Source organism: Macrobrachium nipponense, chromosome 12 (genome assembly GCF_015104395.2).
Source record: "Macrobrachium nipponense isolate FS-2020 chromosome 12, ASM1510439v2, whole genome shotgun sequence".
In the NCBI taxonomy this organism is placed as follows: domain Eukaryota; kingdom Metazoa; phylum Arthropoda; class Malacostraca; order Decapoda; family Palaemonidae; genus Macrobrachium; species Macrobrachium nipponense.
This window is the reverse complement of record NC_087205.1, coordinates 30,430,753-30,458,252: the sequence shown is the minus strand read 5'-3', so window position 1 is coordinate 30,458,252 and position 27,500 is coordinate 30,430,753. Positions and strand designations below refer to the sequence as shown.

The window sequence follows — 27,500 nt, the reverse complement described above, 5'->3', positions numbered from 1 at the left end:
CCATTTCCAGACTGTTCGGTAGTGGGATCACTCATGAAAATAGGTGATGCTTCAAGAAGGGAAAGGACATTCGGGTGATAAACGAGTTCCTTTTCTTTTATGTGTTGTAATCCTCGTGGTCGCAGCTGGTCGCAAGAAATTTTTGCTGATTATGAAAGTTTATGTACTAAATATTGCCCAGATGGCAAATACATTTGGTGGATACAGTGGGAATACCTTTCAAAAATCTGCAACAACTTTACCTATTAATTTTCTATGTGCGTGTTAGTTCAGAATATATTGTCGCCCTGTATGTATTGTAGTTATGTCATTAAAGGTATTCCTACTAACTTGAGGTAAAATTTCTTCACATATTAAAAAATATGAAGCTCATAAATATATACCTCAATATTTTCCATCAGTTTATGACCCACTTAAACTTGCAACTTCGTCCTCTCTTGTTGCATTAACATCACTTGAATATGAAAATACCGAAAAACATAATTAATCCTTCAATCAGTGGAAATTGATTTTTGGCCACGAATTCGTGATCCTGGACCACTGTGCGTCGTACGCCTATTTCTCTACGCCAGTGACTTTTGAGGACGTGACGTCACTGAACTACAGATAAAGATGCTTAATTTATCACTGCAAAGATGCTTTATTTTTGAAAGCCGGAAGCTGCACATGACATCAGCTATAGTTAAACAATGGTTTTGACAGTATTTCTCTCATACATTTTAGGGAATTTTCCTAATACGTTGCAGGGACTAAAGTCACACAGCTTTAGGTATCCCTTAAGAGTTTTAGGAAGTAGAGTGACAAATAGTTTTCTTCTTTATGTTTCAAGGCATAGAAATGATAAGGACAGATTTCCTTTTCAGCGACGCTTGTAACCGAAATTATATATATATATATATATATATATATATATATATATATATATATATATATATATATATATATATATATATATATATATATATATAAAGCCTGAGGTACAGCTTCTTTTATGACTCATGTGGCCTGGTTGGCAGCAGTCTCGTCTTTCAATTGAAAGATCTGGGTTTGATCCTGATGCGAGTCAGAAATGTGTATATATATATATATATATATCTATATAATATATATATATATATATATATATATATATATATATATATATATATATATATATATATATATATATATATATATATATATATATATATATATATATATATATATATATATATATATATATATATATATATATATGACTGGTAAAAAAAACGATCTGTTACAACAGAATTCAAATCTAATAAAGGAGCCCATGAAAACGCCAAAATATAGAGAGAAAATACTATATTTCAGAGGACTGCTGTCTCTCTCTTCAGGTAGCTGAATGAGAAACGTTACAGAAAAGGTGATATTTATACCAAGAGATCCATCCACAGGTAAGCTAATTTAGATCACTCCAACTGATAATCCTCCTTTAATCCTCTTAAGCGTTGGATGAATGAAAACTATCAGTGACATCTGAACCCCATGCCACCTTTTCTGTAACTTTTCTCATTCATCTACCTGAGGCAGTCTCTGAAATATAATATTTTTCTCTCAATATTTTCGCGTGTTTATGGGCTCCTTTTATATATATATATATATATATATATATATATATATATATATATATATATATATATATATATATATATATATACCACACACATTTCTGACTCACATCAGGATCAAACCAGGTCATTTCAATTGAAAGACGAGACTGCTGCCAACCAGGACACATGAGTCATAAAAGAAGCTGTACCTCAGGCTATATATATATATATATAATATATATATATATATATATATATATATATATATAGATATATATATATTAGATAGATAGATAGATAGATAGATAGATAGATATATAATTTCGGTTACAACGCGTCCCTGAAAAAGAAAACTGTCATTTATAGGACTTGAAAAATTAAAAGGATATCTGTCGATCATTTCTTTGCCTTGAAACATAAAGAAGAAAACTATTTGTCACTCCTACTTCCTAAAACACTTAAGGGATACCTCAAAAAACGGTGTGACTTTTAGTCCCTGCAACGTATTAGGAAAAATTCCCTAAAAATATATGAGAGAAAAACTGTCAAAACCAATTTTTAACTATTGCTGACGTCATGCGCAGCTTCCGGCTTTCAAAAATAAAGCATCTTTGCAGTGATAAATTACGCGTCTTTATCTGTAGTTCAGTGACGTCACGTCCTCAAAGGTCAGTGGCGTAGAGAAATAGGCGTACGCCGCCTCGGTGATAAAACAGATTTATTCTTCCTTTCCTTCAGTCACATAAGTGACTGCATATCGTAGACTAGGCCTAAGGTATATATATATATACATATACATATATATATATATATATATATATATATATATATATATATATATATATATATATATATATATATATCACCAATATTTAGTGAGCATTGACCAAATATCGAATGCGTTATTCGTACATCTGAGAGATTTAGGTCATCTTAGGTCATCCTATTAACTGGAGTAAAGGAAGGTCCCGTGTAACGACACAGTTAAAAGGCATATCACTGTATCGTGTTTTGTCAAGTCAGTTAATGGAAGTGTTCTAAATTCAAGTCTCGGTTTGTTTAAATTCCATGCCTTCATAATTAAAAAAAAAGTTAGTGCTAAATATAAGCAACAAAATTAATATGTTCAGTTTTATACAAATTCTTTGGATTTTGCATGGCTAAGCTTCTGTGTCTATGGTTTTAGTTTGTGACCGCGTGATCCCGAATTCTCTCTTTGATATTTACAATTTTTGGCAATTAACCATCTGCCATTCTTTTTTTTTTGTTTTTTTTTGTTTTTTTTTTTTTTTTCTACCTTGTAACCTCCTTTCCACCTGCATTTCATTTGTGCCCCCGACGATGCCTAAATAAACAGGAGAAAGAGTTTGGTACTGACCTTCTGCCTGACATTCTCCTGTCCTATTCACCTATATAATGAAGTCACGTTCATCTAATATGATTTTTCAAGCATACACACATACACACAAATATATATATATATATATATATATATATATATATATATATATATATATATATAATGGCTTGGACCCTTCATGATTTTATGTGATATTATATCAGTCAGCGGAAGTATTGGAGAATACCCCAAAAAGGTGCAAATACCTTAAGCCTAGTCCCACGTTGGCCGAGTGGACTTCTGCTAATTCGGTGGCCCGAGTTCGATTCTCGGCCCGGCCAACGCGGAACAAGAGAGATTTATTTCTGGTGATAGAAATACCTTTCTCGATATAATGTGGTTCGGATTCCACAATAAGCTGTAGGTCCCGTTGCTAGGTAATCAATTGAATCCTAGTCACGTAAAAATATCTAATCCTTCGGGCCAGCCCTAGGAGAGCTGTTAATCAGCTCAGTGGTCTGGTAAAACTAAGATATACTTACTTTTTTTACCTTAAGCCTGATTGTTGAAATATGAAGCAAACGAACCAAAACAAAGGTCCTAAGGTTTAAAAACACGCCAAGCCAAGACGCGAGCTTGTTCCAGTGAGAAGCGAGCTCATGTGTCGGATCCAGCCACACATGTCATTGTGTAAATTACATTTCATATCTTTAACCATAACTTTAATTACTGTGGAATCAGGGTCCTGTCGTAGCTTATGTAAATGTAAGTATTAACTGTGCTCCCTCGATTAATTTGGCCAATCCTTTTAACCTAGTAGTATCAGGTTAAAATTGGTGTCAGGTGTGAGGTTAATAGTGAATAAACAAGTAGTTACAATGCCAAAGAAATGCACACCAGAAGCGAAGCTGCCATGATAGCAGAAGGGTGAGTGTGTTGGAGAACAACAAGAGGCAGATGTGAGGCAATTATTAAGTTGAGGTAAGACAATTAAGAAAAGTTATGAGAAATTGCCACAATGAATGGAGCATGAATTCGACAACTTGGGGCCAAAAGAAGGGTTTTTAGCAGTGGAAGTGTTCATTAATGACGTAGAAAAAGCCACCCGAAGCTGGCTGGTCAGACAAAAAAAAAGTGTTGACAAAACAAAATGTGGCAGTTACGACTTCCTGACAAGAGATAGGCCAACTGGTCATTTAACCGGTTAGTATTCTGGCAGCACCTCATGCATCGCAGGTCTGAAGTATTCTTTAGACCTTGATACAACGATTAGCCAAAGCCCAGGCAGAAAAAATGGCAATGAGAAAGAGATATAACCCAAGAATCAATGTGGGAAGGACCATTGCGGCTTATTGTGACCGGATCTACGAGGACTACAAAAGTCTTGCACTCAGGGGAACAGACTGAAGGCTTCTTGGAATGCTAATTATGAAAGTCCTCCCTCCCCACGTGATTGGGTACTTGCTTGATGAGAGGAAGTCCTTGCAAGACGTGCTCCCGAAGGTACAGATTAAGTTGGATAATCTGGAGGAATAGCAATCAAACAGTTGAACTTATGCCAATCCCCAACCATTAATGGTGTCAGTCGGAGCATCGGCAGAGCCAGATATGAGTCGGCCTCACACAAAGAGCATGGGACAAGACCACGTGGAATGAATTTACATGGGGCAGGAAGTTGGCGGGGGAAGACTGTGTGATATGATAGGGAGGCATTGGCAGATTATGGATATTGGAGAAATATCCCTATTTCTTTTTAGGGCATAAGATTCACTGACACATATCATAGATCACTGAGAGACTTACTCATAAAAGGGGATTTAACTTCTCGGCAGGCTGCTGTTGGAATTTGTTATAGTGGGTTTTGAGCACATAGCGGGTCAAGCAAATAAGGTTGCCATGCTCTCTCCATTAGGAGTTACGACTTGAGCCAAAAAGAGAGAGAACAGCTCAAGTGATTAAATATTCCAAATTCGCCTACAGGCGAATTGCAAACAAAACGAAGAAGTCTCGGCCAACAAAGGAGAGAATATGGAGGCATGAGTCGTTCCATCTAGGTGTATGATAGAAGCAGCACTATAAGAGGCGCCGTGAATGAATTCCCCGAGGATGACTGTGTGGTTGATTTGTGTGGATGGAATGAAGGAAGGACAATAGTCCGAAGCATGGATCAGACAGGTTAAGGTATATGTGAAGGCCTTGAGTACCAAGTTTCCAATTTTCATCAACATACCAAGAGACTAGTTCTTTTTATAAAAGGTGATATATCATTTTGCTCTCATGACAAGAGATCAGGGCGATTTATTGATTTTGTGTCATTCTTCTTCCGTCTTTGGCAAGGAGGGCCATCCACATCATACATGTAAGTCCTTTTGCAGGACACTTAGGGGGAGAGAGGTCACTAAGAAGGGCGTGCGAGTCCTTCTTGTGGTTAAATATGAAGAATTTATTTGTTTGTTTGTATGGTGTTTTTACGTTGCATGGAACCAGTGGTTATTCAGCAACGGGACCAACGGCTTTACGTGACATCCGAACCACGTCGAGAGTGAACTTCTATTAAACATGAAGAAGGATATTCCCGAGTTTATAGCGAGGTGTCACTTGTAATTAAGTAAAGAGCCGCAAGCATATTATACCAAAGGCTCAGACATGGCCAGTGGTACCCGTAACGTTTGACAGGGGTGCATATTGACCTTTCCAATGGGGGCCGGGCAATGTAGGTGTGTGTGTGTGTGTGAAGGTGGATGAATTCACGCAGTACACCCATACATACGACAGATATGGCAGCAGTGTCGGTTCTTGTGCTTTGAGTTCGTTCATGAAGTTCGGTGGTCCTCGTACCCTAATAAGTGATAATGAACAAGAATTTGTGAATTCGGTGCTAAAGGAAATGACGGAATAGTGAAAATCGGTCATTTTACAGTAGCCTCCTACTAGCCATCAGCCAATGACTTGGTTGAATCCCATAATAAGGAGGTAAGTGAAGATTCAGAGATATTTAGTGGTGAACATCCTGAAACAGTGAATAGAGATGCTACAGGTTGTGGAACTAGCACTTAACACCGCGTATAAGAGATGCCCCGTTCTTCATAGTATATGGACAAGATCCCTTATTGATATACATTGTGATCATGGACTCCTCACACTTTCCACTGCATGGTGTCGAACACTACCGAGTGTGCTTATGTAATCTGACCAAACATGAGTTCGAAGTGACCCAAAGATTACTGTTGACGACCAATGAAAAATATCAGACTATGATAAAAGATCCCATACGCAAACGTCTAAAATACAGGTGGGGAACAGGATAAGCGTGGGCCCGCTTACGTATGTCCATACCACATTTATGACACCAGAGAGAGAGAGAGAGAGAGAGAGAGAGAGAGAGAGAGAGAGAGAGAGAGAGCTGTGAACTAACATATCAAAACGGGTCATAGCAGAACACCAACTGTCAAACATGCACGCTGGAAAAGAGAATGTTCTACCGTTGGAAGCGAACATGCCGGCTACCCCATTTCCGGTAAGCCTGGCTATTTAGGGGAGGGAGATTAAATATTCCTTCGGAGTTATCAGTGCCTGCAGGTCATGAAGAATACTGTCAATTCCCCTCTGCAATGTGTTCAACATCAAGGTAGAACGTTAGCAAGTGGAAAGCAGGGATGTGAATGTCTTGATTTTTTCATTACATATCCTTCGCCATATATAAAATTTAACATCACAGTCTTAACAAATGGCAAATTATTGTTGTGGAGGCAAGAATTGTGTTTGGTTAATGTTCTTAAGTAAAATAAAAATGACTATTTTTATCCTTGTTGGAAAATGTCCCTTAAAAACCTAAAATTATAACAACTGTACTTCACCTGTTTTCAAACAATTCAATTTTTCGTTACGAAATCATGATTACTGATGCTGATGCTATCCTGCAAATAACAAATTAGGGTATTATTACAGTTTTCTTTCAAACCATTATGGTAAAATATTATATTGATATTTTTCCCGAGTAAAGCACGTGATATAACACTTCTTCTCAATACATTATTGTCGCTAATGCATACTTACAGAGAAAAAAAAAAAAGATTAAGTTTTTTACCTCGAATTTTTCCCTAAGTCGGGAGAGGTGTTTCCTCTACGGTAATGTTTTACTTTTAATGAGCCCTCTAACTTACTTTCTTACGCAAACAAAAGCAGTTCCAGTTACTCATTATTGGCTGAGAGGTGTGACATCGTTATGACGTCATGGGTTTCATAACCAATTACGAATGACTTGAGTCGAAAACTAAGTTTCACTAGCATTTCAGCGGAGTAATAAAGTTACCTGTTCTAGTGTCCACTGGTATCCTTGTTTGACTGAATACTCGAATAATGAAGCAAAAAAAACGGCATTTTGTCTTCCTGTACCTATGGCAGAGGTAGTAGCTGGCTGGCCCTTCTGGCATTAATTTTGACAGAACCTTCGATTTCCTACCGATTGTTTTGCAGTGCAATGTGGTCGTCGGGTACCTGGCCACTTCCTACTTTAAAGTTGCATGTCAGGGAACCTTGCAACGGCTTCACGTTTTTCCCTCAAGGCAGCAGCACATTTTTATCAACCAAGTTTAAGGTAAGCTTCATTAATTTTATAGAGTATATTATATGGTGGTTAGTATAACGATGTATACAGCCAGTACCCCAGCACTTTGGATTTGTTTGGTTTGATGGATGTTAGGTAGTGGCCTTAAGGGGGGTGCAGGGGGGCGGAGACCCCCCCGCTAGGCCTAGGTAGGGTACAGGGTCCTAGGTAAGGTTAGGTGGTTGGTTTATTAGGTTCGGTAGTGCCCCGAAAATCACTGTGGCCCTTAAGGGGGGGTCGCAGGGGGGCGGAGCCCCCCCGCTAGGCTAGTAGGGGTACAGGGCCCTAGTAAGGTTAGGTGGGTTGTATAGGTTCGGTAGTGCCCCGAAAATCACTTTTCCTCCGCCTCAAAACCCCCACCCAAAAACCCCGTCTTTTCCCCACTGGGATTCCCCCATCAATATTGAAGTAGTAGTAGGTTTATGCTTAGATCTTTTGTGTGTAAGAGTAACTGTTTCTTTTTTATTCATTTCCTCATGTTTCTATGCGATGTGCAACACCAATCTGGTCGTTTTTTTGCCGTTTTTTCGTCGTTGAATACTTGAAAAACGGGTGCGGCCTTCTCCTGGACATTTACCTTTTTCTGGCAAAAAAACTTTTTTTTTTTTTTTTAACTCCAATTACATAGTAATCTCTAAATCGGATGGTTTTGCAGTCAAAATAAATGTTAAATCCGTTGGAACTACATATTTACTGATGCAACAAACTATATTTTTATTCCAGATTTTCCCATAATGGTTGAAACTGTAATTTTACCCAAATTAGAAACATCGAAATGACTATTTTGAAATTCCTTTTTGTAACTACGGGGCGATCTTATTAAATCTTGGTCGTCAGTGACACTCAAGTGGCACAGTAAACAATGGAATATTGAAATGCAAATGCCCTCCCTTAGGGTTAATCGTTGTGTGTTCTGCGCGGGGGGATGGGGGGGTGGATTTGAGGTGGGCGGTTAGAGACCTGAGCCCCTGGTGATTTTATGCGAAATTATATAAGTCAGGGAGTGTTAGAAAATTCTCAAAGAGACAGGAAAGCCAATGCTGCCTTACGGAAGGAAAAAGCCACGAACAGGCCTACTTATGTCTGATTGATGAAATTTGAAACAAACAAGCCAAATAGAAACTCCATTCGGTTTAAAATACACCAAGTCAAGACGCGATTTTGTACTATTGGGAAGCGAGCTTTTTTAACGATCGGTCGTGTGCGCGCGCGCGCCAGCCACCCGCGCTGTGTAAAAATTACGTCCCTCTATTCATTTGGGCAATCCTTGTAACCTAGCAATCTAGTAGTATCAGGTTATACATACATAGAGAAAGAGGGATATGTAAATTGAACCTATTGCCAACACAGTTCACTATAAATACATATATAATAAAACAGGATGGAAACGGCCTCTTTAAACACTTAAAACCTTTCCCCTCCATAGCACGAAACCGTCCACCGAATCGGTCACCCGCCACCACCACTGTCCAGGGCCAAAAGCAGCAGTTCCCCACAAAGAGATTAGAGCCGTAAACTCGTTAGTGCTTCCCGCAAAGGGAAGATCGTCGTGTGTTCTTCCCTTTGACAAACAAATTCCAGGATTACCAATTTGTATTGGGCAATTATATACGGGCCTCGTGTGACCGCCGCACGTCCGCCGCCCTAGACTGCTGGTGGTGGTGGTGGAAATGGCGTGCGGTATCGCTGGAGTGAGGTTATTTGTGTATGTATGTATGTATGTATGTATGTATACTATATATATATATATATATATTATATATATATATATATATTATATATATATATAAGTAAGTGTATGTATATATGTATGTGTGTATTTCGGAGAGACTGCATCTTCCCCTCCCCCAAGAAAAAAAGAAAAAAAAAAAAACAGATCAAAGAGGAACGCAGAGGAAGTCAAGACAAACTAGTCATCAACAGAGCGCCGAAAGAGGAAGCAGATAAGAATATATGAAAAGGATGTGAAGCATCCACCGAACGCGTGACTAACAAAGTGGTTTGTTTGTATGTATGGTGATTTTACGTTGCATGGAACCAGTGGGTTATTCAGCAACGGGACCAACGCCTTTACGGGACTTCCGAACCACGTCGAGAGTGAACTTCTATCACCAGAAATACACATCTCTAACCCCTCAGTGGAATGCCCGAGAATCGAACTCGCGGCCACAGAGGTGGCAGGCCAAGACCATACCGATCACGCCACTGAGGTGCCATTAACAAAGTGGGCGAGAGAATACTACTCATATAGCGCCATCTGTTGGAGAGAATGTCGCCGATTCCCCTCTTGTTCTGTACCCTATCTTTAGTCCTATTACTTCATTACCTGTTAATTTACCTGCTATTTATTTTATTGGTATTTTTCTTACTGATAAATAATACTAATTACCTAATTAGCAGCTGGACAAATAATAAAGACCTCGTTTTACTTCGGGAAGGTAATTATTGAAATACTCAAGGCTGGTAATTGAAGAGATTTTAAAGGGTTGTAAAACTTTAGATTCAATTTTATGGTTTTTTTTTTTTTTTTTTTAATATATATATATATATATATAAATATATATATATATATATATATATATACTATATATATATAATTACGAGGTTTTTTTTTTTTTATCATATCACCGTGGATTTATGTAACAGCATTAAGCTACAAATTTAGTTTTATATCTGATTCACTCTACCTCGGAAATATATATATATATATATATATATATATATATATATATATATATATATATATATATATATATAATTCCGAGGTGAGAGTGAATCAGATATTAAACTAAATTTGTAGCTTAATGCTTGGTATATAAATCACGGTGATGTGATAAAAATTCATAATTATATATATACACGCACACATATATATACATATCCATATACATAATCACCGCCACTACCTCAGGAATAAACAAACCATTTGTTTAATCTGTTTTTCCGACGACCCCAGAGAAAAAGCGTATTATTCTTAGCGGATAAAAAGCTACGTTTCTTCTTTCTCTTTTTACCTTTAGCTCTACGTGACCTTCCCGGTAACGATTCAGATTTAGGGAACATACTTTATGGTCTAAAGTAAGGAGCAGCTTGCCATTCAACCCTGTTTTCCAAGTATTGGAGATACGTCACGTAGATTGTTCAGTTTGATGGGTGCGTAATTTGGGGGAGGAAGAGGGAGAGAGGGGGAGGTGGCGAAATTTAGTGTTAACTTTAAGGTAAAAATGATAGAAGTTTACATTAAAGAACCATTTTACTCAAGCTGTACTCACATCCATCCGTAACATACATACATGCATAATGTATATACTATGTGTATATATATATATATATATGTATGTATATATATATAATATATATATATATATATATATATATATATATTATATATATATATATATATATATATATATATATATATATATATGTGTGTGTGTGTGTGGTGTGTGTGTGTGTACGCAATTAAGTGAACTATTAAGTATTTTAAAAATATTAATTACACATCAATAGATCTTCGAATAATTCCAAATATAAGCAAACGCTTACATGAATAAATAACCACTGAATGCCTTTTACCCGATTTATAACCTACACGTAACTAAAAATAAGTGAATAAAAACAATAAATGAACTAAATAAACGAAGACACCCTTGACACAAGCAAATCCAGAAGAAATCCCCAACAAAATAAAAACAAAGTCATAAACAAACAGAGAAGAATCACAAAGGTAAATCACAAATCCTCACAGTCGGTTCCGTCTTCCAAGGTCCCTCTGACGCCTCTGATAAGAAAGTGTCACCTATCGCCTTCTTATCTTTAATCTCATCTCACGAGAAAAAAGAAAAACTAAGGGTCGAGAGTGCCAAGGGAAGTATTACACGATAAAAAAAAAAAACACACACACACACACACACGCGCGCGCGCGCACACGAAACGGGAGGTGCCAATTGAACAGTAATTGAAAAGGAATGTCATGAATATTTTTTTACCACTATTATTCTCTTATGAATTGTCGATTTTATGATTAATTTCTGATACAAAGCCTAATCTGTTTCTATTCTATTACGTGTTTTTAAATATTTTTTTCAAATTACGTTTGCATTTAATACCTATATATTCGGGATTGTAATTCTAAAAAGGGTCGTTTTTAACAAATGACACCGTTCGAAACTAACATTTGAAAATACATATTATATGGGTTTTTTGCTTTTTTTGGAAAGGTTACTTATGTAAAATTTCCGTGGCTTGTGCTTTTTCTTTTGGAAAGGGTTTTCCTTTAAACTATTCATTTGTACTTATTTTCATAAAGGATATTTCTTTATTAATCATTATATCCACATGCCCCCTAATACTTGTCCATGAACATTAAAAAAAAAAAGATCAATTTAAGTAACTGACAAATTACTAGTTACACCCAAACCACCTCAGTACTTACAACGAACAGTCCACACATCGCAGACGCAAGAAAAATCTAAAGAATTCACACTGAACCGTGCAAGAGAGTCTGCAACTATGTTCCAACGATGTCACTCGCAATGAAACTATTCCACTGCCGCGTGCCACCAGGCTGGGAGCTGCAGCCCTTACTATTATTTTGCTTCAAGGCCACCTCACTTAAGGACACGTTTCTTTGGCCAGCTTCGAGTTCACTCTTCTCAAATTCGTATTTTTCTTTCTCATTCACTTCACAGTCCGCTTCAGCTCAACGACACAACACAGCGTCATCATCATCATTCGGCTCGCAATGACATTATCACAGCGGAAATTGGTGATAATGAGGATTAATTGGTTTTAATTTGGGAGGGGATCATAAAACACTAATTCTGAGGCAACACAGACACCCTACGGGTAGTGCGACACTTACAGATTCTCAAATATTTTAAAAACTGTCGGGTTTAAGCAACACTAAACTTTCAGGAAAAAACTGCCGTCAGTTCTTCACTGCGTTCATAAAGACAGCGCGCGAAGAACTGTCGCTTACGTGAGTTGGGTTCACCCCTCAACCCGCAACTCGGCCGGGTCCTGCTGGTGATGCTTCTGCGCAGACTCCCAGTCACCGCCCGCGCAGCTCGTCACCAATTCACACGGTTTGGGGAGTGTGTGACATCTTCATTGGGGTTCCTCCTCCTAGTGTAGCGTGATGGAGGTTATTTTATAATATAATATACTAACGGAAAATGAACTCGACTAAGGGAAAGGGTCGTTCGGTTGTTGACAAAACGATTTTGAACTAAGTCTTTCGATTTTTGTGTTTCTTTCAGCCTGTAAAGAAACTCTTGACAATATCCAGATTCGGTTAGTTACTTCTACCTCTCTACTTACTTTTCGAAGCCAAGTCGTTATTTGGGTCAGTGCATCGAAAAACATGAGAAATTAATTGATTAACTACCTGAGCCGGTCGTAAGACCAGAATAACAGGTAATTCCTGCACAGCATAGTTGTTCACCCAGTCGAAAATCGTTAGAAACTTACTTATTTACCGGTGCACGAAGCTTATATTTCTCGCCTTCTCAAGTTTTATATTCTCTCTACTCTTTTTAGCTTTTTTTTATTTTCTCCCAAGTTTAATTTCGTTTCAGGTCATGAAATCAGAGGGAATCTTAGCAATCAAAAACATGAGAGAAATGACTGGGTTCTCATAAGCATGACATAGACCTACATACTTCAAGGTGGGTATTATCAGCCCACTTACTTTTAGAATTTAGCCAAACGAGCTTCAGATTTCTGATCCTACAGTTTATCTTTATGTCTCTGAGCGAGGCCGTTTCGAACCCACTGAAACTTGTTCAAATAGTTCAAATATTTACTCCTGCCGAATAATTATCTGGGTAACTATCTGACTATCTTGATTATCTTTGCTCGTGACTATCCCAGCAGCAGGCGGCGACCTCCAATTAGTCTATTTCCTCGACTCGCGGGCGTTTCCATAGGGGCGATAATCATATGAGAGAATAAAGAGGAACTTGTCCAGTGCCTCGCTATTCTTTTATTAGCCGAAAGAACGCTCCGGTTTGTTCATTACGTGGATGGGAGACCAGAAGACGAATACAAGATTGTGAGGAGTGAGTGTTTGGTAACAGGAAAATGTCAGTTTAAAGTAATAACAAGTCAATGGGTGGAATATACTAAAATGTATTCCAAGTCCAGCTTTGAAGGATTATATCAGATTCACTCATGATCAACATCAGGAATAATAATAATAATAATAATAATAATAATCTTAAGTCGCATTTCATCAAAAGTTCCTTTTGATCATTGAATGATGGAGCTATTTAGAGAGTTCTTTGTCCTACCAAGTTTTCCGTAACACCTAGGAAACATCTCTTCTCACATTCGCTCTGTTTTATCTCGCTTAGTGACGAAACTTTAGAGTTCCTTTACTGCTTCTGTTCTCCCGGGTTGCACTGAAGGCTTTTCCCGTCATACAAGACTTTCTGTGACGCACTGGACTTTCTTCTTTTAAAACATATTTTCCTCCAGTGTCATACAAAACTTTCTTCCTATGACACAATATACTTTTTTCGTGTCATAAATGGTTTCATTTTTGTGTCATGCAAAACTTTCTTTCGAAGTGTTAGCAGACAATACAAGTGTTTTCTTCTTTTGCAGTACACGCCTTTTTTTTCTCTCTCTCCTCTTATAAACCGATTTATGCGGTGTCGCACACGATTTTCACTGCTATTGTACACAACTGGCTTAACATACTATAAAAACTTTCGTGTCAGAAAAAAAACTTTCTTTCGTGTCATAAAAGAGTTTCCTTCTACCACAAAACACTTTCTTCCGTGTCGTATAACATTCTCTATCCACCATAAAGCACTTTCTTCCGTGTCATAAGATTCTCCTTCAGCCGTAAAACCCTTCCTTCCTGGTCATACAACACACTCCTTCCATCATAAAGCACTTTCTCCCGTGTCACACAAGACTATAAAACACTGTCTTCCATGCCATACACGAAACTCCTTCCGTTTTAAAGCACTGTCTTCCATGTCATACGAGACACTACTGCCATCATAGAGCACTTACTTCCGTGTCCTAAGAGATGTCCATTCTACCATAAAGCATTTTTTTCTTCTTTGTACAAGACAAAACAAATTTTCTTCGTGTCAAACATGACACTCCTTCCCATGGTAAACTTTCTCCCGTGTCTTATGAGACACCTCCACCACCCTAAAACTACTTCTTCCGTGTCATACAAGTAAACTCCCCCCATCGCGTCAAAACATTCTGTTCCGAATCCGCGATAATTCATTAGTGAATCTCTCTCTCTCTCTCTCTCTCTCATTCATCTCCGCAACAACAGAGTCGAGCTTTCAATACCACTTGAAAAATGGCCTCGATTCAATCGGCAAGCGGCGGAGGGAATCCACTTTTCCCATTAAAGTAATTGCGGAAACTATCAATAAAGACGGAAGAATTTTCTTCTTCTCTCTCTCCGGGGCTTCACGCAAAAACCGGAGGCGAATTACACCGACGAGGGCGTTGGGGAGGTCGGGTGTGGATATGGGATTTATGGCTTCGGCGGGAAACCATTAACAAACTGTCGACGACCGCTCTGAGACGTCATTATTTATTCTTTTGTCTTTCGGCGTTGTCAGATATTAGTATTTGGAAATTCAGCTCCTTTTTAGTATTTGGAAATTCAGCTCCTTTTTAGTATTTGGAAATTCAGCTCCTTTTTAGTATTTGGAAATTCAGCTCCTTTTTTATAAAGTATTTGGAAATTCAGCACCTTTGTCTTTGTGTTTTATTTAGAAACTAGCTGACTTAACCGGAGTTGCCCAGTAAAAACTCAAAAGCATAGAACACACCCAAAACGTAAAGCACACACGCTTATTTATTTTTCCCAACCTTCTATTAGACAGGAAAAGAAATATAACCTATCTGTAGTATACTATCAAAGAACTTTTATTTACGGGTTTTAAAAATATAAACACAGTATACAAATTATAGAGTAAAATCTTTCACAAATTCACTGTAATATTACTTTAACACAAAACTTGATTGTACAAAATTTTTTAGTTTCACCATTAGGAGCAAGAGTAGATAAATACTTGGGTGAACTCACCCTTGATCAAGCAACATAAAGTTGTCTGTGGTAAAAATATGACTATCTCATATTCACTCCAAAGTACTTATTGGACTATCCCTGTGCCTTGTTGATCGTGATCAAGAATGCAAGTCTTACTGGAAATTGCAATCTCTTTAAAAAGTTAAAAGGGAGATCTGTTGGAATGAGTGGTATCTGTGGGATAAAAACTGGTGTTTCACCCTCTCCCTTTCCTGTCGAGATAGTTGCTTCAGTTATATTGCCCAACATTTTATATTTCACCCCTTCTCACCCCCATTCAAACTGGGGATGCACTTGAACTTAAAGGTCATGGGCAGTAGCGGGCTTGAAATCTATGGATTAGACACCAATATCTGTTTTTTTCAGTTATGTTTACAATCACCCCTTTCCAACCCCCAACCCCTTTAGTGCCAGTGATGTCTTACCCTCAAAGTAGTCTTTCCAGATAGTAAGTCATACTTATACCGAAATGAGGTATAATAAACCAGTAAAGTTTATATAGTTACGAAGTCTATTGGCAAAACCAGCCCTGTTTCAGGGAAGCCCTTCCCACCCCACTCTCCTTTGTGCCCTTTGGTGCTAGTAATGTCTCACCGCCAACCAAGTATTCTTTGTCAGATAGTAATTCATATGTATAATAAGTTTGCTTGAAATTGCTCCATGCATTTCAGAGTTATGCTCGAACATATATACACACACACATACATGCATCCATTTTTATAGATATAAATTCAATACTGTTTTATAAATTTTTTGGAAATTCAACTCCTCCGTCTGGAAGTTATATTTCGAAATTAAACTCGGTCTTTAGCTTTTATCTGGAAATTAGCTTGTTTTTTAATACTTGTTTCGTCTCACAAAAGTTTAATACAAACACACAAACACAAATATAGATAGTCAGAAAAAGCTCATCTGCATCACATGAATCTCTTCTACACACTGAGCCACTCGCCTCTGTCTTGTCTACACTGGGTACGAATGATCTTCCGTTCCACCACCCAAGCAAGCCTTTCCCAATCTCCTTTTCCCACTTTCTCCCAAAAATTTTCTAATTATATAAGCTTTATACAAACGTTAATTCGAGAGAGAGAGAGAGAGAGAGAGAGAGAGAGAGAGAGAGAGAGAGAGAAGCACTGACACACAAAAGAAAGACATAAGACTTTAACAGATCTGACACCAGTCAGTCTCATCCTGTAGTTAACATTGGCATTAAAAATAAAAAAAGGCCACAAAATGCCAAGTTACAAGAGAGAAGCTTTCATCTTTTCTTCTTTTTATCTTTTTTTTTCTTTTTATTATTCTGCCTTGTGATAGCCATTGAAATATGCGGGTTAGGATTCGGTTTTTATGAATGACGGACGAAGGCAAAGTTGGGACACAGTCACCGGGTCCTTTCACAAGTTTGTGGAGGGTTTGGTCGGGGACAGGGGGTTGGACTGAGATTGGGGGGGGAGGGGAGGGGGCAGAGAGTAGACTGAGGGCAGGGAAGGAAGGGGGGGAGGTGGAGGTGGAGTGATTACCAAAGTGACGACCCAGTGTGAGAGAGGTTATCTAGTTTTTGGTGCGTTTTGAGTCAGACGTCTCACTCATATTAAACAAATATTCGTTCTAATCTTATTAAAAATATTTCCTTGCTTAACAAAGACAATGTAGCACTGTTTTTGCAAACGAGGAAAGGATAAAAGAGAGCTCGTATATGAAAAGAATACTGTACATTCTCTGCTTTTCCCTTCCCTCTTTCAATTACCCAGATATTCCATTCTCCTTTGCGTATGTGGCCGCAAAGAATAAACCTCACCGTCTTTCCTCATTCTCTCACTTCGCTTAAGTTGACCCACACGAGGAGTATGCATTAGACCACCATGTCTCCAAGGCTATGGGTCGTTTAAATATATCAATTACAACTGAATTATCTCTTATTTAAATCTTAAAACACCTACAAACAAACTCTTGCTTCACAGCGGCAATCGTTTTAGTGAGCCGTAACTTAACAAATCACCCAAGTGGACTCTATTAGACACATTGGACGCTTAACTCATTGTGTGCGCTGTCATGAGCATGCACGCACATTGGCTCCCACGCACACATACAAACACTCGCTAAAATCTAGGCGAAGATGATGAGCGATGCACACACACTTATCGCACAAACGTTCACGCACAGACAAATACACGCATGCTTCAATAATCTTCAGCATTGCGGTTTATTATTTTGCGTCTTGTCGTGTTCCCCCCAGGATTCTAAGAAAAATAGAGAAAAAAAAAAACTTACAATCCAATTAGTAACTTTCTCGAGCACCTGATCCATCCGTCACGTCACCCTATACCTTCGTGGGAGGGCTTGGAAGCCTGATACTCAATTGTTGAGCGACTGATTCATTTCTCAACTTGGGACCTCTCTCTCTCTCTCTCTCTCTCTCTCTCTCTCTCTCTCTCTCTCTCTGTGTTTTTGCAATGTCTGCAATATTTATCTTTTGAATTTGAGCTGCGAGTTAATTATAAATGGTTCACTTTAACTAGAATTTTTAAATACAAAAGTTGCATGTATCTCTTTTTGTTAATATTTACTTAATAATAACAAATTCTAAAAAAAATAAATATAACGGTGTCATCACGATGGTATAACGAAAAAACGAGGGTGATATTTATTAAAAAAAATACAATGACGATAAAGGTGAGGAAAATAGGAATAAAAGTAATTACAATAATCATGACGAAGTAATTGAAAATAAGGATATGAAGTGGGGAAGGAGTTACAAAGAAGGATAACAGAAAAACAGAAGGAGGGAAAAAGATCATGACAAAGAAATCCGTTAACAACAAGGGGCAAGACGATAAAGCAAAAGAACAGTAGCAAAGTCACTAGGAGCAGCAAAGTCAGTAGCAGTAGTTTCAGTAGCAGTAGCACGAAATGCATGAGAAAGAACCCATTGCATCCTTATTCACGATCGCCGACCTGTCAAATAGCAATTGAGCCTCTTCCACTGCAATCAGGACTCGCAATTGCTTCCTAACAGGACTGCTGTGCCCTCGCCTGTCTTCTTTTCCTCCTACTCCTCTTCTTCTTCTTCTTCTTCTTCTTCTTGTATCAGTTACAAGTTCACTTCTTATGTTTTTCTTCCTTTTATTATCTTCTGTCACTTCGAATCTTCGTTCTTTCCTCTTATCTTCTGTCATTTCGAATCTTCGTTCTTTCTTCTTATCTTCTGACTTTCTTCAAATTTCATCTGTGCCCTCGCCTGTCTTCTTGTTCTATTCCTCTTTCGCTTATTCGTCTTCTTCTTCTTCTTCTTATTATTATTATTACTGCAGACCGCATCATTTCCTGTCTATACTTTCTTCCTTCAAATTCCATCTTTGCCCGTTAAAGCCAGTAATATTTAGGCTGTCAGCTGATGAATGATTTTATTGGTAGAATTCCGGCTGCAGGGCCGGCCCAAGCCTTTATGGGGTCCTAAGCAGGATTGGATTTGGGGCGCCCCTGATCACCACTATTATTTGTGCTTGAATACATTTCATGCGCTATAAAGGCATCACTAGACATTGATAAAGGTAGAAAATTCACGAGATGCTTTTTAAATGTCAGTGTGACGTATTGTGCGACATATTGCACTTGTATTGGATAATTTTATTTTTCAGCTCTTTTTATTTTATGTATTTGTTTTTGCTTCTCTAATTTTAATTAATTAAATAGTTTCCAAGCGTTCTTGGGTGGTCCCTGATAACTTTGCCTAACGAGTCTAGATATCTGGTTGCTACAGAGAGAGAGAGAGAGAGAGAGAGAGAGAGAGAGAGAGAGAGAGAGAGAGAGAGAGAGAGAGAGAGAGAGAGCATTAAATAACAATCCATATTCTGAAAGTAAATCAAAAGAAAAGATACCGACAAAAAACTCTAAAGGTTTTTCTATTTATTTTTATCGATATCGCTTTGATTTACAGCATACAACTAACGTAAAACTCTACGGGATAAACACACAAACACACGATCTCGTAGAGTTACCCATATTATTTATTTATTTTTTGTATCCCCTTTAGTGATAATTTATGGCCGTTTTCCCAACTTAGACGGTGTCATTTGTTTGGCTGTTTTCTTTTTCTTCCTCTTCTCTTCATTCTTCTCATTTCCCTTCCACTTCTTTCTCCTTACCCTTTCCCTTCCATAAAAACTTCCCCTCCCCTCCCTCTCCCTTCCCCCTTCCAAACTCTACCACACATATACCCCTTCACCAACACTATCTCTGCTTCCCTTTCGACCCTTTTCCCTTTCTCAACCCTCTCTCCTCACCCTTCCCCTCCCACGAAAACTTCCCCCTCTCCCTATCCATTCCCCCTTCTTCCTTACCCTTCCCTTCCCACTAAAAAAAAAATTATTCCCCTCTCCTTCCCCCTCACCTACCACTTTCCCCTCTCCCAAACTCTACCACCCATACACCCCTTCCGGGCACAAGCTCCCCCTAAAAATATCATTTTCGGTTAAGAGTCTTACAGCGAAACTCCTAAACTTATCTCATATTTAGTTTAAGATTTAATCTAAACTTTATAATGAAGTTAAAAATCTTATCTCTCCATTTTTTCCGCTTCTGTTCATCATATCGAGCGTTGTTTCATATAATTTTGTTTTCTCATTTTCAAAACCGAAATTCTCTTGAATTTTATAAGCTAACTGAGGACGTAAAAAAGGATTCATTTCGCTGATTTTCATTCTTTATTATCGTTTATTATACTTTCTGTTTTAGCCTAAAGAAAAAAATTATATTATCGTGGCCTAAATATTTTCGAGGCTTCGTTATCACACTCTGGCAACCTACCAATCAATAGTGAGCCCGATTTCTTAAAGATAGGTTATCAGGGCACTATAACGAAACATTTAGCCCTGGTTCGAAGAAAATGAGAAGAGGAGTGGGGACTTAGTCCCAGAGAGTGCAATAGTTCGGTCTCCTCATATCTGGAAAGTTATGAGATTTTTGTGAATCGTATAAGATAGAAGGAAATCCAAAGCTTGGTTGGAGAGGGGATAAAAATTATGCTTCTCGTTCACTTCTGTGTGCTCATTATATCAGATTCCTTCAAGTTGCTCTCTCTCTCTCTCTCTCTCTCTCTCTCTCTCTCTCTCTCTCTCTCTCTGTGGAAGTCAAGTTGCATTTCAGTATAAAATCACAAAAGAATAAATATCTAATAGTTAAACAGTCAGTCAGTCAGTCTCTCTCTCTCTCTCTCTCTCTCTCTCTCTCTCTCTCTCTCTCTCTCTCCTTTACGGAGAAATCTGGAGCCATGAAATCAGAAAAGAATAAAAATCTCAATAAATTAATACTAATCACTTCAAACTCTCTCTCTCTCTCTCTCTCGTCTCCTCTCCTTTACGGAGGAAGAATCTGAGGCCATGAAATCAGAAAAGAATAAATATATAATAGTTTTTAAAACTCTCTCTCTCTCTCGCCTCTTCTACAGTGGAAAACCATTCATCATGACAACGTTAAAGAGCTAGTGGTGATTTATCCTCCACGGTACCTGGACCACCCCCACCCTCCCCCCCAAAAATAGAACTAAATAAAACTGAGTGTATATAAATTCACCTGTGCCAGAATTTTGTCAGAGGACATTTTCTCATATCACTGACAAGAGAGTTTTTGTGAATATATTATTTCTCGGGAATTCTATCAAGGGAAATTGGTCAATGATATGTTTTCTTGTGCAATTCACGTACATTCGGCAAGGAAAGTGAAGATACAGTTTTCATTAGCTTTTGTTCCCATTTGTTTTTTTTTTTACTGAAATGACACAACCTCGCTAAATTTACTCTAGAATATGAAAATATAATGGAAATTATATCATATGAGTTAAAACTGCAAAACAAAACCGTTCAGATACTTAAAAACACGATATTTTTCTGAAGCAATTGGAATTTCTCAGATGGATTCATTCATAGAGATCTGGAAGATAGTGTGAATTTCTGATTGCAGTACTACATATCATGGTGACTATATTTCCTAGTTACAAATATAAACGATTATAGGAATTCTACAGAATCTTTATGGTTTAAAGTTACTGGAAATCTAGAAAGCAAGAAACACGATGATTTTGAAGCTCCGCCCCCTTTCTAAAGTTGCCAGGTGTGGCATATTGAGCAATATGTGTCCGAAGATTTAAGAAAACTGTATCTTCATTTTTCTTGCTGATAGTACACACACGCATGCGCACTGAGATTCTCGGGCAAAAAAAATTTGCCTTTGCCTTTCCTGAAATGTTCATTAAAGTATCCAATTAGTCCCGTTAATTAAGTTAATCTTCATTAATGACAATGATGTCACTAGAAATGTGATATTGATAATGCTATAGAAATATTGCTATGAATCATGTTGGTTTTTATCTTAGCTGAGCAAAATCGTATTGTTTTTCGTACATATTCCTACGCTTTTGTCATACTTTGACCAAAGGTTTCTTTAATTGAAGATCTTCAACGGATGCAAGGAAATTGACTTGAACCTTTATGCATTTGTCTACAGACACGTTGAATTTCAAGATTGACTTGAAATCGAAAATAAAGCAGAGAGCCTCATAATTTTTAATTATTCATTCTATGTTTCTAACATCACTACTTAGTTGACATGAAAGATCTAATCAAAGTTCAAATGTGAAAAATATGAAATGTGAAGTGCATGCACAAAATAACTGCAATAACTAATTTATAAAGATCACACGTCAAAATTGATCTGCTTCTGCAAAACTGTTCTAGTTAAGCAAAAAATGGTCTGGTAATACATAATTACTCTTGTAATGCACAAATTTACTGGTTATGCAAAAATGTTCTCTCTATGCAACAATGCTCTGATGGAAAAATGTTAAATGCAAAAATATACTTGATATGCAAAAATGTACTTATAAAAATTTTTTTGGGGCGATGCAAAATTGGCCTGGCTATGCAAACATTATTGAAAGGCAATGATTATCATATCTTCCAATGGCTTGATAAGCCTTTTAATCAGACAAATATTAATTATAACTATAAGAACAGTAGTGAAAATAGACTTAATTTCCAATAAGCAAGGAAACCTTTTAATTATACTTAAATCAAAGAAACGGAAATGAATAAAATAAAGGCAACAGATTCTCCAAGCCACAGCCGTTTTCTACAGTAAGACAGACCCGGTTCCATAAGGAATCTCTCCCAGTGGAACCCCCCCTCATACCTAACGACGGAGGAAAAGGACCTCGTCTTACACAAGGGGCTCGACTGCAGGCTTCCGCAGATCTTACCGCGGATTTAGATTGCATAAAGGGGTAGGAGAGATTGGCCGGGGGAAGGGGGGAATGGGTACAGGGACTTAAGGAGTAGTGGGAGAGGGAACATTCGCTCCTAACCATCCACTCCTCGCAGATAACTCAGGACTGCTGTTGCCCGGAGATTACTCAGACTGACAGCGGACATGGGCTTGAGTAATCCTGGATTAATTGGCCAAAATCCTACTCTGGGTCGAGAGGGAAGGGATCCTCGGCCCTCCGTCCGTCCCAGAAACAAAGGGATTGATTAAGCAACTGCCAGGATTTCGCGCGCGCGTTTTGGATGGGGAAAAAAATACGTGGCTTTGGGGTTGGTTAATAAAAGCAATAGGTAAAACAATCTTCCGTTGCTTGACGCATTACATTACAAATACCGTTTTGTTAAGAAAAAGGGGATGCTCTGTCGATTCAAGCGCCATGCCAAATTTAGGTTAACGCAAAGACCATAAATACCACTTAGTTGTGTTCATTGGTTTTTCCTCGAAAGAACAATTAGTTTCGTACCCGTTTGAGAACCAAGTTCTCCAAGTTTTCTATCTAAGTCCTTTGTTCTGGAATCCTTATTTCGTTTGGATTTCGTTTTTGACAAGAAAACTTAACCTCTGAAGCAAATTTACCTCTTATGAACACGTTAAGTGCCTTAGTGACAAGGTGATAGACGCTACATAGATTTCTAGGTACATGGAAGTCATAAGTTGGGAATTAGGGTGCTTTCTACATAGCGGAAATAAAAAAGTTACAAAAGGTGGATTTGCAGTATTAAAGGGAAAAATTAATGAAAGGAACTTTTATAAGTTCCACTAAAAAAGGTTACAAAACACAGGTATATTTCATGTTACGAGTGAAAACAGCTGAAGATAGTTCATAAATCTTATGTTAACCCTCCGCAGAGGTCACAAAGATTGCACACGTACCCCTAAGGTGAAAGATGAGACTTACTACAACCGCCAATGAGATCGGGTATATCGCATCAGCGCAAATATTCTTTAATACGAGTTGTATTAGTAACCAATGTATATTTTCAAAGCAGCCGATCTGAAGTCTAGAGCATATGAATTAGGAAACAAAGGAAAAGTGGTCGATTTTCTTCCAAAAGAGAATAACGAAGAGACACGAGGGTGACTGACGCCTACAATTCGTAATACCCTGTTGTTTATAATAAGTTTCAATCGGTCATCAGCGAGACTAATAAAACGCTTTCTTGGAGAGGGAACTTTAAGAAGCAGAAACAAAAACAAGCAGTACAGAAAGAATCATCATATGATCTTTTCATCGCGTTAAACGATCTCATGACTGATTCTGCTCGTAAACGAGCTTACATCAGTTCAAAAGGCCCCCTCAATTTCACGGATTACTTTTTTTTTTTCCTGATCGTATGAAGAGCGTAACGAGAAACAGCCAGGCATTCCGAGTCCATAACTTTGTTTTGCTCTATGACATAACTGCATTACTTTTTTTTTTTTTTGCGCAAACTGTTTGCTGAATTCGTTTGCTGGTTCAATAACCCGGTCGGTATCACTTCGCTCACTGCGTAAACTGTTTGCTGAATTTATCTGATGAAACCGTTTACCGAATACAATTACGAATATTGTTTGCCGTCTCATTGGCCTCGGCGGTATTCCTTTGCACGCTGCATAATCCGTTTGCTGAATTCGTCTGCTGATTCTGATGGCTGAAGTTTCATTTGCAAATATGATTTGCGGGTTCAACAGCTCTACGTAATAAATTTGCTCGTTCGAAGTCTTTTTGCTGAATAAGATGTTGATTTTTTTCCTCTGATTCTCTTAGCTGATCCTGTTGGCTGGAACTTGATTAAAAAATACGGTTTGCTGGTTCTATTTGAGCGTCTTCTCCTGGTCCACGCAGTAGCTCCGACTTTTCCCTCTCAACTCCTCTTGACTACGGCTAGCTGCCAGGATCAACTCGAGAGGAATTTTATAGTCCTTTCCATTTGTTTTATTTTCTTTGACGGGGATTTCCTCTCGAAACGGATTACAGCCCCAGGCCTACGGTAGCCTTTGATACGCTCGGCATCGAGTACAGTTACAAACTGGCGAATATTGGAAGCAATTCTTTTGTGCTTAATTGATTCTAGCGGCGGAATTCTTTTCCGATTCGATATTTGTTGGAATGTATCGTTGGCCGGTATAAAAGAACTCGCTCTTATCTGGTCCGTTGCACTGGTTCCATTTTTTAGTTCTGCTCGATTGTTTTATTTTTAATTGTCTCTCCGTATCACACACACACACACACACACATATATATATATATATATTATATATATATATATATATATATATATATATATATATATCTTGTAAAAGTTTTCGCTCTTGGTGAGCTCAAGTTTTAATAATAAACAGGGCAGCGAGAAGACCGGAAATAATTTCTTCTTTTTATATACCCATTTTCAGGGGTATGAATAGAATCAGTTTTTACAGTATTAAAAAGTATGCTAAAATAAACTAATAATGATAAGAATCTAGTTTTTCAATACAATAGAATAGTCGTTTAGCTAAAATTGAGATAAAGACTACAAAGCGACTTTAATATAACAGGGAAGATAAAAAAAGCGATTAGTATATATTTATATATATATATATATATATATATTTATATAGTAATATATATATATTATATATTTTTACTTGATTTTAGTTTTTGTAAGGATCATTTTAAGCTCTCTTGGTTTTTTAATGTGTAAATGTATTTAAGTGTGATTCAGTATTTAAGTTTGACTTATTTCCATTTTAAGTTTTCTTATGCTTTATTTATGTTTCTTTTAATTATGTGCTCGGATGCTCCCTTTTTTATATAGATGTCCTGATGATGTGACCATGGGTCAAGAACACGTTGACAATAAATGTATCTAATGGGGATTGAAGTATTGAGTGTTTTCCTGCGCCCTTCTCCTCTCTACTATAGTACCCTGTGATGTGTGGATCACACACTAAATATATATACATACATATATATAATATATAAATGTGTGTATATATATAGATTATATATATATATATATATATATATATATATATATATATATATATATATATAGTATATATATATATAAGAAAAATAAATAAAAAAGTAAAGAATATTGTCGGGCTTACTGGTAAGAGGTTTGGTTGTTAACTGATGGAGAACAGAATAGTCAAAGGCTATGTGAGAGAGAGAGAGAGAGAGAGAGAGAGAGAGAGAGAGAGGAGAGAGAGACCAGAGAGAGAGCGAGAATGAGAGAGAGAGAGAGAGAGTTAATCGTTATGTAATGGGGTGGAAGTAGTTTGGTTGTTTAAGGAAGGCGACAGTTTCTTGACGTAGAGAGATTCTAAAAGAAGGAGCGAAAGGCAGTCGGTAGCTTGACAAAGTATTTTGAAATTATTGACACATAATGTCAGTTTGACATATGTTTGAATGGTTCCTTATGGCCGAAAATTCTTTTGATTTTAGAATGCAGCCAGTGCGATAACTGACACCTCTATGGGAATCGATGCGGACTTACAGTAAGCGTCGGGTAGATCTGACGCCATTTCCAAAATTACATTTTGGAGAATTATACTCATAGACAACGAAAGGACGCATCAACTCCGGAAGGGTGCCTTGGAATTTGATAAGTCTGCCTATTGTTAACGGGTTATTGTACACAAACTTGAAATTAACATATGGGTACAAGGTGCTTAAGGCTATTGTCAGTTCACGTCTAAAGACTGCATTTCCTACATATGGTAATGAATTACACTAATTTCTTCGGAACTTGAGGACACAATAAACCTGGCTGATAAATATATCTAAAAACATTTTTACAATTCTGTCAGAGGTCAGAAGGGTAGCAGTTATTCTTAAAAAATACTTTACGAAAGGCTGTTTCATCGTGAAAACTATTCCAATCCGAACACAGGGAATAGGCTCTGAATAAAAGTGTCTGTATTGCATTAAGCTTGAATGACAAAGACCAGTTAACAAAAAACTTAAAAGACCCAAACCAGTGTACGTCTTTTTCATAAAAATACCTGTGAAAAATCTCCCATTATAAAGTGAAATATTTATATCTAAGAAATGTTAATAATTATTTGATTCAATTCCAATCGCAAACTTAATATTCGGATGAATAGTGACAATAACCCTAAGCACCTCTTACCCATATGTTAATGTGTTCATCAGGAAACTGTCGACTTCTTTAATTAACCAACCTACTTCCACACCATTACATATCGCCTAACTACCTATTACTACATCTCTCTCTCTCTCTCTCTCTCTCTCTCACTGACATCACCTTTGACTATTCTGTTCTCCATCAGTTAACAGCCAAATTCTCTGAGCAGTAAGTCCGACAAAATTCTTTTCTATTTCAGGTTTTTTTTTTTCAATTATAGATATATTTTTTGCTTTTTATCTCTTCTTTCACTGTTATGTATAGTCTTAATTTACTTTCAGCTTAAAGTCGCTTTGTAGTCTTTATTTTACTACCATTAGCTTATTTAAGTATGCTTTTCAATATTGTAAAAATTATTTCTACTTAAGAGCCCTGAAGATGGGAAAGGATTCCCGAAACGTTGGTGTAAATAGAAAGAAGAAATGATTTCCGGTTTTCGTGCTGTCCTGTTTATTTATTATTATTATTATTATTATTATTATTA

At 37.4% G+C, this 27,500-nt stretch overlaps 2 protein-coding genes across 4 annotated transcripts in view; both read right to left on the bottom strand.

Annotated features, from left to right (window-relative positions):
- LOC135224770 (uncharacterized) overlaps positions 1 to 18,763 on the bottom strand; it is a 31,449-nt gene extending 12,686 nt beyond the window's left edge. The window contains exons 1-3 of the mRNA XM_064264093.1: positions 18,533 to 18,763; positions 4,372 to 4,434; positions 1 to 125 (exon numbers count right to left, since the gene is read on the bottom strand). The exon at positions 1 to 125 is cut by the window's left edge and continues 18 nt beyond it. Coding sequence (XP_064120163.1) covers positions 1 to 125; positions 4,372 to 4,434; positions 18,533 to 18,763 — 419 coding nt within the window. The remainder of the gene's footprint in view (positions 126 to 4,371; positions 4,435 to 18,532) is intronic.
- The window catches only part of LOC135224450 (synaptogenesis protein syg-2-like), a 563,172-nt gene that overhangs the window by 500,456 nt on the left and 35,216 nt on the right, over positions 1 to 27,500 (bottom strand). Inside the window, exon 1 of one of the 3 annotated variants that reach the window (XM_064263443.1) lies at positions 12,381 to 12,530. The exons of 1 other annotated variant lie outside the window; for it this stretch is intronic. The gene's annotated coding sequence lies outside the window, so the exon portion shown is untranslated. Of the gene's footprint in view, positions 1 to 11,951; positions 12,103 to 12,380; positions 12,531 to 27,500 lie in introns of those variants that run through there. One more of the 3 variants, XM_064263444.1, reaches the window with a different exon arrangement.